A 16,010-nucleotide genomic window follows, 5' to 3' on the forward strand; every position below is an offset into this window, starting at 1 on the left:
ATTCTTTAACATACTGCAGTGGAGGGGGATTCTGAATATGCCTGATCTCATCTGAGCTCAGAAGCTATTCAGAGTTAAGTCTTGTTAGTATTTAGTGACTACAAGGAAATATCATTGGTGCATAGAAACTGGGCTGTGGCTCACTGGCATAGCAAACGTTCTGCACACAGAAGATCCCAGACAGAGTCCTCCACATCAGGCTAGGAAAGAATTCTGCCTGAAATCCTGGAGAACTGCTACCTCTTAGTGTGGACAATCTGAGGCAGGGTCCTACTCAACATAATAAGGCAGATTTCTCTGTTTTTTGACATAACAGAAACAGACTCTAGGTCTGATAGGTTTTGTAAAGCTGAAGAATAGTATTCAATAGCACAGCAACTAGCTGTTTAACCCTTTATTTTATGGATTATCTTTCTAACAATTGCTGAAAAGCAAGCACTTCTTCCTCAGTTATGCCTAGAAGGGACCTTCAGCATGACTAATGATTGCAATGGTTAATTTAGCTATATATTACCCCTGAGCAGTCAAGCAATTAAAATATAAACACTCTCCTTTTTAATAATGTGAAACAAAATCAGATTGGACCACCAAAACAATACTAGACAGCCAGGTTTGGAGTTAAGTAGCTACATAGATTTCCAGACGCAGAAAGCAGTGACTATATCCTATACCAATCCAAACTAGTGTAGATTCACTGACGTGAATGGAATCTACATTATCTGTGAGAAACAAATCCCATTCACTTCAGTGCGATTGTTCTAGGTAGAGGTAGCTGAAGACGTTTGCAGGAGGCAACACAATCTGACTGCAAACATAATATTAAGGACTCCACATCTGGAAATGCCTGGAGGCTGCTCAGAAATCTCTTTTAAACAAAAGAAATATTTTTGTCCTTTGAATGATTAACATACCGTTCGGTTTCTGATGTAAAGAAACACCTTCTGAGTCTGCTGTGGCCCACTGATAATATCTGGAAAACAAGCGGCTTCTTGAGATGTCATTCGATCATGTGGAAGTCTACTCTGGAAAGCTGCACCCTCCACACCTACAATGAAAGAACATGCATGTGACAAGTATGCAAAAGCACCTGGAATGCCAGGGTGTTGTTAAACAGGGGTTTACCTTTAAATCCCTGCAAAAACATATAGGAAGTGTACACTCTCAAAAAGTTGTCCCCTTGCTAACTCTTTGGTCCTCCTTCCTTGGCATCGATTTACACTGCCCTCAACTCCCTGCATTAGTTAATTTAATACAATGCCTAATGTTAAACACAACCACTTCAGTAAAGAGCTGGCATTAGAATATGAATACACATTCCATTTCAACCCCTTAGAAAGACCCATAACAAAAGTATTCTCCATCTTAAACAGTACCAAATCAAGAAAGGCAGTAATCAACTATGTACAGTTTAGACACTATAGACTAGGATAAAGTTACATGAGCACTGATTTTACCAGCCTTATAGCAGACAATTGCTTACGACTGCAGCCGGAATCCTACTGCACAATTTTATGCTATACAACTGTAATGATGTCATTAGCCATGGCAATTTGGGAGGAATTAAAAACCTTCATATTCTGTCCTGCTTCCAAGGTTCTGGGGATCGTTCTAGGAAAACCTCTGGGAGCTGCAGAACAGGGTAGGAAACTCTTAAATGCCCCAAAATGACTGCTGCTGGGACTGGGGTTGGTCACAGCAATTTCAAGACATTAAAGAGTTCTCTGCCCATTTCCACAGATTCTTCTCCAGGATGAAAAGGATCCCTGGAATTTAGGGAAGGAAATAATTGTTATTATTTTTCTGAATATAGAGTATTAAGAAATGGTTTATCATTCCCTTCTTCTGCGGGCACTCTATGGTTGTGCAGTTTGCCCAAGACTACAGAGTTCCACTCTCCTCCTGGGATGCAGCACAGTGGCGAATTATAACTCCCAGCCTCTGGCTCCATAGCCACATGCCCATCTTATGGAGATATCTAACAGCTGCAGCTGGTGATGTCATCACAGTTGCACGGCATAAAGTTCCATAATAGGATTCCAGCCAATGGGTTGCAGGAAAAACTGTTTTGCTGCCAATTATAAAAGGGACTTTCTTTATTGTGCGGCTGCTCAAGCAAAGCATAAGTCAGACATGACAAGTTTGGGGTGTTAGTAGTTAAACATCCACAAAAGAACCTAATGTGAAGGGCTGTTAGGTCAACAGCAAGGAACTAAAATGATGTTTGGGGTGAAATTGTAAGGGGTAACTGGTTGGTATATTTATAGAAATAGGGTGAATGGTGCCTAAAGGGAGGGAGGGAAGGAGGAAGGAAAGAAAGAAAGAAAGTAAAAGAAGCATAGGTCCAATATCACAAAGGGGTGAGTAATTATGGGAACATTGCATTGACCATTTAATTTAGAATTCTAATAGGTTTTACAGACAGCAGACATTCTACAATATAAACCAAGAATACCAAAGTTGTTGTTTCACACTTCCTTCTGTATTGCAGTTTTTCCTCCTGCTTTTTCAATATTCTTCCTCTTCTCTTCCCCCTCCCGTTACCTGCAGTTCTGTGACTATTCCTCAGAGCCTGAAATTGGCCTAGAGCCATGCTCTACTACCATTTTCAGACTTTTTATGGATACTCTCGACTGGAACAAATGAAAGTGCTAAGATATTTCAAATGTGGGCATTTTTAATGATTAACTTGTTAAGAATTATTTATTACATATCACAAGAATATAGGCTAAACCCCATTTTAGTCAAAACCTGGATAGACCTATAGGTTGAAATCTAGCACATAATTTATGCCATGTAAACCTGGTGATCTTTTTAAGATCAACAATATCAAACTAATAACCATATCAACATAGCATAACTATATCAGAAAACAAAACATAAAATAACAGATGCACAGTTTACGAGTTAAATCGCAGTGCTCAGACTAAAATGTTGTTGTTGTTGTTTAGTTGTTTAGTCGTATCCAACTCTTTGTGACCCCATGGACCAGAGCACGCCAGACTAAAATAGTAATTCTTAAATATTAAAAACACTAAAATACTTTATTGTCAATGTACAGAAAGAAACATCTTAATCTGGAACAAACAAACAAACAAACAAACAAAAAGGCATTGTGGGTGCCTAACTTCCCTTCAGATAACATTCAAAGAACCAAATCCTCTTGTGGTCCTTTATGTTCCAGAATCTTTATGTTCCAGACATCATTATGCTTGACTAGTGAGATCATCAGTGAAGAAGCCCCTTCTCATGTTGCTCCTCCCCCCCCCCCAAGATTCATAATGACAGGAAATGTGAAAAAAGGTTTCAAAGAATGATTCTAAAAGGATATCCCAGACTAATTGGGAACACTACGTAGATTTTTAAAATTATTTTTAATATAAGTCTGCTACAAAAACTACAATCAGAAAACCTCATTTTGAAAGATGCCCTCCTCCTCATCTGGCTTAGTCTTACAAGAATGCTTCTTAAGACTGTACCTCCTTGTGCCAGAAGCAAGCACCACATAAAGTGTATCTTCGTTTTAGTTATTATTTTAGGAATTAACATATTCATGTAATTAACTAAACTATGAACATTAATCTAACTGACAACACTAAAGTCAGATGACAGTCTTAAAATCCTTTTTGCTAACTGTATCTAAATATACTGGCTCAAAAACAAGTCTCTGATTCAAGAAAATGTACTCATCAATGAGTGTGCTTAAGGTTGCAGTCTATACCTATTTAGTAAAATTATAAATCCCACTGAGTTCAATAGGCTTACTCTCAGACAGATGCATATACATAGGACTGCAGCCTTAATGGCCATGGTCACATATAATGGATTGTACAATTAAAAGTTGTAATGAGATAAACCCTCAGTGAAACAGATGGTGCATTTCTAATGCACATGGAGGAATTAAGAACGAATTCAACCAGAACAGGCTTCTGAAGATCAAGGTACTTCCCAATTTTAATTCAAAATTTCATTCACATTATCTGAGATATGGAGATGTCAGCTATATGCTCCACTGCCCTTCTCAACCTTAGAAGCTTCATCCCAAAGCACTAGAATGTTAATACCTTTATGTTGCTAGCTTGCCAATATTGGGTTATTACACGTCTGGAGGAAAAAAAGACAACTGAAACTATTTATTTTGCTGTCCTCCACCATAAATTACACTCAGAGGAAGGAATTTTTAAAAAGAGAAACCATTATTGAGTTATCCACAAATAATCTTCTATGACTTGCCATGTACAGTCAGCTGCAATAGTTACAAACAGGTCTTGTCTAAAAGGGTGATGGTTTATATCAGCAGCTATAAAAATAGTGATAAATACCCAATGCATCCAGTAGTTAATGATGAGAAAGGAGACAAGACATCTTCGTAAAACTCATACTGTATACAGTATAACAAGTAACAAGCCATTTTTGGAACATTTGTGTACCATGACAGTGGAACACTTAAACAACAACAATTCTGATACTAAGCCAGGTACGGAAGAAAGCAAAACAACGTCCAAATCAAGGGTCGGAAAACCTCCAGACTTCTTAATATGAGTAGGAAAACACAGCATTTTCCAGTGACAGATCTAGTAGACTCTGGAAAGTAAGTGAGAAAGTATGACTGGATAAGCAAGCTTTTCTTTCCCTCATTTCTCTTGTTAAATCCTAGGGTTGTCTGTTGTTGTTATGACTTTATTTTGTTTTGAGTGTGTGTGTTTTGAGTCAGGCAGGTTTTCTGTGCCTTTTAAATGGTTGTGATACCCAAAAACATGATACTATTTTTGGCTTTATCCATGGTAATAAGATACAAGAATTTTTCAAACTGCAAGTAAGTTTCAGATGCGTAATTCTCCATAGCACACAGAACTTTTGCCTTGATGCTGTTTTTCTAAAAGGGAAAAATTGGAGGATTGTGTATCGGGTTAAAGGTATTCCACATAAGTTATTACCACCTTTCTGCTAGCCTCTCTTCTCCCTGTCCTGGTGAAACAACTGAGGAGATGATAGACTATTCACAGTTGCCTTGAATATCAACCAAGATGTTGCTCCTGGATAGAGAAATGGTATTTATGTGTTTTCAAAATAAAATTCTCTAAAATTCTCACAGTAAATATTGCAAGACTCATCTCTGTAATCTTGTACTCTCCTCAATTGAACCAAAATTATGTACTGTACCCATATATCACAAAAGAGATTTTTATCTAGATATGGTCATACAGGTCCCCTGTCATGCTTTATAGAAAGCACTCAACCCATCTTATGGTCAAAATGTCAATACTTTGCTCACTATCCTACTGGGGACTTCCTATGTTGAGGCACACAATTGAGACCACCAAGTGAGATGCAAATTTCTGTCCAGCTCTGAAAAATTAAGATAAAACTCACTGCTTTGGCTGAAACCGACTTACACAGGCAAACACTTCTTAAAAACAAGCAGGCAGATTTCAGATTTCTTGGAGGGCTCATTTGTTCTTAAATCCCCAACATACACCAGTCAGATCGTAATATCTCTAACATATAGAAGAGGACTGAATTCAATTTTTTTCACACACAACTTCACTCTTCTTGAATTCAGTGCTCTAATTTAGGTAGCAAAAATAATTGTTACGGCCCTAAAAACTGAAAATCATTTAAAAATTTCTCACAGATGTACTGCAAGCAATCCCATACTCATGGGCTACTGCCCATGCCTGTTTTCAGCTAAATTTGCTGTGTAATTTTACCTCATCAGAGGTAGATGATGGATCTTCAATTTCAGTATTCCCCATAATCAGAAACCTCACACCACACCAAAGGTAGCAACAAGCTCAGAGAGAAAAGTACTAATCTAACTTTCCACTATAAATTTCTATATACATTACTGTATAAACAAGTTGTTCTCCATCATTAACTCCAAATTAGCACTGAAATATGCAGTTATCATCTGGATGCCAAGATAATATCAATAATCAAACTACAAGTCAACAGATAGAGGATCGAACTATAATTCGTGTAGGGGGAGGATTTCTATGACATGTCTCCCCCCCCCTTGCAACCTATGTTTGAGCTTATGGGTAGGTTTATGGGTGAGAAAGGCCAGATTACTCATAAGCATGTTTGAATTTGCTTATGGGTTCAAATGCACAGTAGGTTGCAAAGAAAATGTAAAATATCATAGAAACCTTTCCCTTAAGACTTAGGAAAACTTTTAATATAAAAATAACATTCTAAAGCTGAATATGTGGGGGACCCACTCCTCTATGCAAGAATACAGCAAGAATTGTAATAAATGTATCTTCCTCTGATCTATGTACAGCTAGACTACAAAACTGCCCTACTTTATATACGGTATTCCACCCCCATACTTTCCCAGACATTCAGGTTTCTGTAAGTAGAGGCTTGCTTAGTACCAACCAGTGTTTATGGCAGGGTGGCAACATGTGAAACTTTAACACCCCACAACCTCCTCTCCACCTTAGTTTTGCTCAAAAAGTCCTCTAAGGGCACTTTTGCCAAAACCCCTGGGGTACCCCAAACTGAAAAAAAAAATTCACCAGTAGAGAATGTAAGGGAACAGAGATTCCAGTAAAGAAAATGCAATTTTTTTAAAGAAAAGTTGCGGGAGTGACCTTCCAAGGGCCAGGAATGGATTGCTGTAACCCCCAGACCAAGAAGATCTGCCACTGCTGGTCTGTGGTCATCAGCACTACCACTAACTAACCCTACCCTGATTGTCTTCTCTCTTATCGGCACATGCTGCACAGATAACTAGCCTAGAGGCAGGTCTTGTCTCACTTACTGCTGGGCCTTTTCCCCTCATGGCATTTGCCTTCATCAAAATCAGAGGACAGAGCGAAAGGTCCTACCCACCCTGATCTCCATTCCTCTGCCATTTGCAGAGAACCCAAGTGACTGTGTGGTGCTCCGAATCACCTTTTGAGTTCTGTAGTGGAGAGTGGTTTATAAAAGTACTGAGGAAACATTCAGGACATATTCAAATTCCCAAGGTAACACTCACACATTTAAACAATATACAGGTATTGCCAAACTAAGCTCTCAGATACGTGGCAGTGTAGTCTACTCACTGCACAAACGGAATATAAGAAAAGCTTTGCTGGCTCAGACTGAAGAGCAACTTACTCTTACTTCTTGTTCTACTACAGGTCATTTTTCTATGAGAAAGGTGACAAACAGCTCCTCCAGGGGCAAGTGATACCTCTTACAAAAGGTATGTTGTGGCTAAAGATAACAACATCAGACTACAAGTCCAGAAATCTGGGCGAGTGGCACATCATTAAACTTTTCAGAATTCTTTTATTTTACTTTAAATAATCATATTTCTAGGTATTGTAATGTTAGATGTGAACCTAAAACTGTATGGCAGAAACAGAAGTATATTAGAAAAGACAAGCACAATACAAATCTGGGTAATTTACAGGTATAGCCACCTCTGCAGAATATTTGAGTAATTTTAATAGAGATGGGACATTTGTATTCCTCTCCTGGACGCCCTTTGGGCCTTCCCTCCAGAACCATCCCAGTCCACTCACTGGGCTTCACATGGCATTCGCAACCATCGGCAGTAAAACTGCGCCTATCACAGAAATAGCCTGGCTGGCACTTCCCCACCTCCCTGTAGTGTTGGCCACTTAGCAGCTGAGTGGGGAGACTTGTCATCCTGCCTCCTCGCTGGAGTAGTAAGTAGTGCAGTGAGGCAGGGAATTGTCATCTGGGCTACTTCCATGATTGGTGTGATGTTACCAATGGCCACAAGCATCACACAAAGCCCGGTGAGTGGACATCTCTTCAGAAATCTAGTGAAATTATTAAGAATATAATAAATAGTAGAGAAACTGATTTTTTTAAAAAATAGGCTGAGAAGATGAACAGCTTGTCCATGTCCTCTGGTGGAAGATCTTCTTGCTGAAGTAAAACTAGTTAGTTCTTTTTAGAACAGTAGTTCTCTTAGGAAGTCCTCTAAGTCACAAGCTTTCCCAACCACTGTTAAGCAAAATACAAATAAACAGGCTAGTAGCACTCACTCTACTTTTCAAGCAAAGGACAAATATGTTATAAGAAGAGCACACTGGGAAGACACCATGGATCTAAAGTATGTGGCTGGTTAAGAAAGATATGAGAAGAACACTCCAGCTTAAAAGTAAAAAAAATCTGCCATCCTAGGAATCACACAAATTCACTTCTAATGTAATAATTGCATGTTGATACTATCTTAAGGTTTAAAACAAGATACATAATTTTTTATTTAAAAGAAATCTGCCTTTCCATACACTGCCTCCTAAGCAGTAGGAAGGTAAAGTCACATCTGGAACTAAACAATGGTCCATGTTAGTACCTTGCTCAGAAACACACGTTGGTTATCCTTAGATCTCTAGAGATTCCTAGAATACACAGTGAGTAAAAATTAACATAACCATTGATTTCTGAACTTAAAAAAAAATCCCAGCACATATATAAACGGCACATCCTTGAAGCCTTATAAAATATGTGGACATAAAGCTAGTCTTTTCAGCCTTATCAATTCTCATGCCTCGGTGACCTTATATGCCCATTCCAACTCAATTATTCTATGATTCCATGACAATTAAGAGCCAGGTAACTCAATAATTCCCCCACCTACAATTTTCATAAATTAATACTGCAGGCTGTCTGAGCAGTAACTAAGGCCCTCACAAAACATTTGAAAATTAATTTCCAGCCACTTACATTTCAATTCGTAACATAGGTAACCAATTCAGGTGGATACAAGTGAATCCCGGAGTCAAGATATATGGTGAGACATGTCAGTTTGCAAAAATGTTTAAGACAAATGGAAAACCCTACACCTCAGTCTACAATACTTGGGAAATCCCTATCATATCAGCATCATTTTATAATTTAAGATAAATCCAAAACCATTAACTGTCCCCAACTCGGCTTTAAGAACAAGTAGGGGCCTTCAAAGTATAACTCCTCTGATAACTACATTCTAACAAGTGTGCATCAGTTGGAGCTACTTGATGTATACCCACAAAGTTCTTAAAACTATCAAAAGAAAAAAGCTAATATGACTGTTTTGCCCTTAGGCTTTTATGTACGTTTATAGGACAAACCTCTGCATATTTACTTGTTCATAAGTCCACTGTTTAACATGGCTTGTCCTCTGAGAGCACATATAGGCTGGCAACCTAATTCTACCACAATTTAAAGCAACTGAGTAGAAATTTGGGCATTCCTCTTGATTTCACTCCTTGGAATCTAGGATCATGGTGTACAGTGTGGAAAATCCCACATCTCTAAATGACAGAGCTAATTGCCTTTTCAGCTTGTAGAAATGAGGACGTATTACATATTTACTGAACACAAAGAAGATTAGAGGGCTGCAACATCTGTCTGAAGCATTTCTGAATACATGTAATTTCCCATTACTTTTTTCTGCTGTGACATAGTTATCCCTCCCATTTTGAGTGGACAAATACATTTTTCCTGCACCTGATGCTACAACCTGATCACCCACACCCATGTGCAATTGCAAGCATCAATCCCTGATTTGGGGGCTCTTGCTACTAAGTGGCAAGCATCAAACGCCACCCTCACCTGATGCTTGGCAGTCTCCATACCCTCCAGAACTGTCGTCTTGAAGTCCTCCTGCTTGCCCTGTGGAAGGAAAGAGGAGATCTCAGGGACCTTGCTCCACATGTTCAAGTCATTTGGGGGACATGAAGGCCTGGCGGTTGGTGATTCCAGTTTAGTAGTTCACCAACTGGGGGGGGAAACCAACATTTTCTGAGAATGCCATGTTCTGGAATCTGGTTCAAAGATGTCACACTCTGCAATCTTCTAAGGCTTCATCCTTGTTGTTGGAACCCTTTGTCAGACTCTTATGGGAAAAAATGGATACACACAATATTTGCAGAGGCTGGTAAATAGTTATGAAGCAATTTATTAAGACAGTAGAGCAAAATGAATACACTTCGTGTGAAGACCACACAGCTGGGTAGTCTAACCAAGGGTTTGAAACACCAAGGATTGGAAATGTATTACCTAACTTTCCTTACTAATTTCTGCTACAACCTTACTTGACTTCCACAACCCAAGACAGGCATTCAAATGCTAAATGATGTTTATGCTAATTATGCCAGCAGTAACCCATACATGCCTCACTAATATGAATAGCTACATAAGTGATGCTAAACTGTGCTACAGGATGTCAAGCTCAAAGCTATATCCAGAGACAGAAGCGTGATGAGCACACTCAGAAGAAGCCTTAAATTTTCTTGCCTCTGTTGAACTCTGGACTGCTAGCTTCTTGCGGAAAACCATCTACAGAAGTTGATGTACTTTTGAATAACATAAAAACAGCTATATCAACACATCCAGGAGGTGGCAATTTCCCCTCCCAACTAACTACAGCCTATTGTGCACATATGGACCTTGCTCCAGGTGGCTGGAAAACCTCCTAGAGGTGGTTTTTAGGCAGAGATGAGGGCTACAGGAGAGGGAGAGAAAAAGTTTGTCATACAAGTAGCCAAAGTAATCTGGTACAGGCATAGTGACAAGTAGAGTCTTAATAATATGTTAACAATTCTGCTCAGGTGCTCTTCCCTCCACATGTCAGGAGAAGGTTAGAAGCAACTGCTTTCCAGTTTAGACAGCATTTTGAAGTTTCACCTGAATTAAGACCTGCGAGTAGTGTAAACTATGGTTTATTTTAAAAAGCTAAGATCAAGTTGATGGTTTTGGTCCTAATTCCAACAAACAATAGTTTAAACTACAGGCAGCTCAGAATGGCATAATGATCAACTGCAGATAGTTTAAGCAGGAAAGCAAATTCTTCAAATTTCCTCTAGTACACGCTGTAAATGTTTCTTGGCCATGAGAGGATGTATTTCACATAAACTAAATATGGCTTAGCATTGCATCTGAATCTGGCCAGAGCTTCACTATGCACATTCCGCCTCCAGAAGGAACAGTGTTAAGGACACATTAATGCACTTCAACTCCTCAGCAGTGGTAAATCACGAACTCAATAAGCTACAAAACTGCATTATTTAGGAACTTCAAAATGCTAAACAAGTTACATTCTACCAGTTTCCTATATGTAAAGTAATCTTCCAGGATTCAAGTGGTTCTAATGCGGAAACATCCTTAATCTACACAGTAGCATAGCAGGACAACAACCAACGATATACCACAGAAGGTTCTATTGTACCATATTCATTGTGCTCTAGTCTGAATCCAATATGATATCACAAGTTTGTTCTAATAGAGGCAGTAGGTATTCAGTAGTATTCACATGATAACTATGTCTGTTAAATTTAACAACTGAAGCATCAATATTTTATTTTTCACAGGTTGAAAGATGCATTTCTATAATTAATCAACTAATTTTGACCCAGTTTACTAGCCATTGTTTCTGTTAACTTCTCCCAAGTCCCATGGCATTTTCTGAGTATTCAGGAGAGAGAGAAAGAGAGAGAGGGTGACTGATCTTTTCCAAAGATGCCTGCAGACACTACTACAATCACCACCTGCAAAAATTCCATAGGAAGAAGAAAGAACTACCTCTCCCTCTACTCCTTAGGGGAAGAAAAGTAGCAGCATCCTTCTCTTTCTTGATTCCAGATCCTTTTTGGAGAAAGCAACGGTTCATTTCTTTTTTTTTTTCCACCAACATTTTCCAAGCAGCAGGAGCAGCAAGCCGCTGTTGGTACTTTTGGCTTGCTGAATAAAAGCTACTTCTTCTTTTTCCCTCTTTCCTCAGAAAACAGAGAACAAACTGATCCTCTCCCACAATTAAGTTCATTTTACAACTGAACTTTCATGCAGTTCCTTAAGGAAAACAAACAATGAGAAGAAAAGCACTTCTGCTTTTTCTTGCTGTGGATGACAGGTTCTAAAGTAGAGGACTTCTTCATCTTCTCATCAGATTTTCACAGTAAGCAGCGTCAGGAGAAAACGTGCAGCAAAACTACTTCTGCGAAATTCAAAGCAATTATTTTTTTTTCTGCATTGGTGAAGGAAGAGTAAAACAGTGGTTTCTTGCCCCCACACATTGGCCAACTGGAGAATGTTTTAGTTGTTTCAACAGCTCTCTACAGACTCCTACAAAAATAAATGTGCTGCTTGCCTTTTTTATGTTACAAGAATATATATGAGCCAATGCATCCTATCCTTCCTCATAAATTTACCAGTTGATGCTTGCCAGATGTTCAGCAAGAAGGCAAATGATATACAGTGGGGTCTTGACTTGAGAACTTAATCCGTATTGGAAGGCGGTTCTCAAGTCAAAAAGTCTGTAAGTCAAGTCTCCATTGACCTACAGTGCATTGAAAACCGATTAATCCTGTAACAGGCCGTTTTTGTTCCATTTTGGTTTTTTTCTGGTCTGTAAGTCAAATCTCAGTCTGCAAGTCAAACCTAAATTTAGCGGCCAGAGAAGTCTGTAACTCAAAAAGTCTGTAAGTCAAGCCGTCTGTAAGTCAAGGGTCCACTGTATTGATTTCTAACTCTGAACTACTGAAAATTCAACCGTTCAATCAGGTATGGAGAACATGTACCTTTCCAGATATTAATTGGAATTCCCTGTCATCAGCAGTGATTATGCTGGCTAAGGCAGATGGAAGTTGCAGTCTAACATCAGGAGGTTCCCAGACTCAACTTTAAATGGCCAGCAAGCAGTAGCCTGTAGTATGGCCTACCTCACCATGCTTGTTCTCCCTCTTTAAAAGTGGCAAAGAGGAAACAGGTGGGCTATAAAGCCACAATTTCTCGTTTTATATTTAGATTCTGGGAAGATATATGGCTTCCCCCCACTTCACTGTTCTCAGTTTCTTATACAATAATAGGGAGACAAAAGTCTTATATGTACATGCTACAAAATACCCTGGTAGCAGGCAGTGCAAACAGAAGAAGCAAGTAAAATGATATGAGGAGGGAAGACTGAAAGGGAGAACAAGCACAGAAGATGGGAGACCAGAGGGAATTTGGCTCGTTGCCTAGCACCAGTCAAAAATGTCACTAATTACTGACATAATACGGGGGTGGGGAACAGCCCAAAGAGAGATGCATAGAGCAGATTCTTCCTCTCTAACATGGAAAAAAAACAAGCAGGAATATCTACGTAGACTAGAAGATGCCACATATTTGACATAAAGCTTTCAGATCCCCTTCACTTCCTACAATCAAAATCACTGGTATATGCCAATTCTTCTTCCACACTCAATGATATATAAAAACGTGCATTTTCTGAAAAAAGGGTAAATAGTTTAATGGGAACAAACTGGACTATAGCATATGTTTCTATCAAGCCTTCTGAATTTAAAAAAAGGCACATTGAGTTGCTTTACAAATCAAATCATATTTGGGTGATCTTCCAACAACTGTTTAATAACAAAGGTACTTAAAAAAAAAACACACACACAATAAATTGCTGGTTAGCTCAGTGGTTTAGGCATCTGGCTGTGGTGCCAGAGACCGCGAGTTTGATTCCCCACTGTGTCTCCTTAACCGGATCTGGACTCAATGATCTATAGGGCCCCTTCCAGCTCTGCAGTTAATGTTGATTATTATTAAATTCTTGCTCTTAAATTACCTCTCATGTTTCCCTCCTACCCTATATCATTAAAAACCCTTGCTCACAATATATAACTTTTGTATCCTAGCTTTTATTCTTTTGAAGACTTTTCTCATATTCTCTCCTTATCTGAGAAGAAGGCTACACAAAGGCAACTTGCCAAATCGCCCAGGTTCAGTGAATATACTGTAAAGTCCTTAATCTCTGTACACAATGGTTTGTACAGTGGGAACAGCCTCTGAAGTTTATTCTGCCACTTCACTCTGAACATTTTGAACTGAAATGTGCATCACTCTAAACCACTACCCTTCTATCTATGGTCTGCAGACCTGTATACTCTGGATCAGAACCAGTCTCAAATTAATAGGAGAATAATGGTTTGTCCCACGTATGGCATAGAGCAATGTGTGTGCAAAGTGAAATCATAACTAAATGAAATGAAAACAGAGAACTGCTATAAATGGTAGAAGAAGCAATGGTCAATTCACTTCCTGAATATTTTGCATAGAGTTAGCATGACCTTTGTGCTGAACTTTAATGAGTTTGAGGCAATCTAATCCAGCTGTCCCTGACGCCAGACTGGTACCCTGTCTATGTTATCATGCTAGTTTTTACATAAAGAACTTCAAAACAGATAAACATGTGTCTTTTGAGCTGCAAAGTTCCTAACTAGAGATGGGGGTATTCATGTATGAATATCCCCGCACAGGTGGAAATAACGAGGGTCCCACCCCATGGGGCCAGACTGTCTACTCAGAATTTCGCCACTGCCACCGGCTCCACAATGCCTTCTTATCGCGCCATCGTCCTCAATTGATTATCCAATCCTGGCAGGAGCTGGGACGACAAGCCTCTCTGCTAGATCGCAAAGTGGCTAATCCACTGCGGAGAACAGTGCAATAGGTAGCCGCAGCAGAGCTGGCAGCTGCAGCAAAATCTTGAGTGGACAGTCTTGTTATTTCCACCTGTGCGGGGATATTCGTATACAAATAACCCCATCTCTATTCCTAACTATTGTGCTAAAGCATTACTGTTACTTTAAGACACATAAAACTGAATCTTCACATTGCCTTTGCATGCATTTGCAAGAACAACATTAAAACACATGCTGTCAATGCAACAATAGCTTTGAAATTCTGCTAGCATAAATAGATTTTTTTTAAACCCAGTTGTGTCTCTTGCTAAACCAGTGCTCACATGTAGGAGTTTGTACAAAGTATATGTATACCAAAAATGGATGCTTTCAAAGTTGTTTCAATTCCTTTAAACCAAGACAGGGGACACAACAGGATTCAGAATGTATTAAATGTTTTATTCAGGCATTTTGAAACAGTTCTTCGTAAGCAGATTTATGTGCCATAGTACAATGAAATAACTCCAGTCTTGCTGTACTAGCTATCAGAAAAGCATGAAGCAGCCAAAACAGCCACTATCTTATTGCCTCATCAGCATGATTGTTCTCGACAATGCAGACAAAAATGAAATCTCCCACTCAATGTGAAAAACAGTGAGGATGAAGATTCCATCAGTTTAGGCCAAAAAGTAACCAACCATCTGCTGTAAGAAGAGCAAACTTCACAGACGAAATGAATCTAGAAGCACCATGATCTAATGCTGGTATGCAGTACCATGTAATTCTTCTAAGCTCTAACATAAAAACATCTAAGTAATGAGGCTTGCCTTATTCTAAAATGATGATGCAAAGACTGTGAAAAATCACTTTTAAGAAGAATAAATATAATGACATGTTAAAGCCACACATAGCTAAGCAGTGGCAAGATGATGCTCTGGGATTTATGCTCCTGTATGCATTTGTCCTAAAAGTCTTTCCAAAATCTGCAATGATATATTTCTTAAGTTTACTGTATTTCCCAGCATTTTGTCTATGTACAGAGGCAAATTCAAACAAACTTTAAGAATTATAAAACATACTGGGGAACAACTCAACATGAAGGAGGGACGTTTAATTTGAGATATACTGTACAGTTAAAGCACAATCATGCCTACAAAACAGACAGGTACTCCTGCATGTAACATCTTATCATGTCCTGAATGTTCACATGCACAACGCAAAAACCAGATGATGCATTGCTTATTACAACAGTACATCATGACTGCATTTCCACCCTCTACGCTAATACTATTTCTGACAACTTGCTTCTCTTGCTACTACAGAAAACATGTTTCTCAGTAAAACTGAACTCTGAACAGAATGGCATATGAAGATGGTTGTTGTGGGTTTTTCGGCATCTTTGGCCATGTTCTGAAGGTTGTTCTTCCTAACGTTTCGCCAGTCTCTGTGGCTGGCATCATCAGGGGACAGCACTCTGTGCTCTGGTGCAGTTGGACTGCAGTATTTATGGCTGTGAGATTAGCTTCTGTCCTTTTCAGGAGATGGGTGATTATGGTGATCAGTGTGTCTTTGTTGTGGGTGTATTGTTGTGATAAGGAGGAGAGTTTATCTGTCACTGTG

At 39.1% G+C, this 16,010-nt stretch overlaps 1 protein-coding gene across 2 annotated transcripts in view; it reads right to left on the reverse strand.

Annotated features, from left to right (window-relative positions):
• KDM1A (lysine demethylase 1A) overlaps positions 1-16,010 on the reverse strand; it is a 60,284-nt gene that overhangs the window by 38,302 nt on the left and 5,972 nt on the right. Inside the window, exons 3-4 of one of the 2 annotated variants that reach the window (XM_072979608.2) lie at positions 9,559-9,618; positions 912-1,045 (exon numbers count right to left, since the gene is read on the reverse strand). In XM_072979608.2, the coding sequence (XP_072835709.2) occupies positions 912-1,045; positions 9,559-9,618 (194 nt within the window). The remainder of the gene's footprint in view (positions 1-911; positions 1,046-9,558; positions 9,619-16,010) is intronic. The other variant, XM_072979609.2, reaches the window with a different exon arrangement.

The sequence above is a fragment of the Pogona vitticeps genome, chromosome 9, assembly GCF_051106095.1.
Source record: "Pogona vitticeps strain Pit_001003342236 chromosome 9, PviZW2.1, whole genome shotgun sequence".
NCBI lineage: Eukaryota > Metazoa > Chordata > Lepidosauria > Squamata > Agamidae > Pogona > Pogona vitticeps.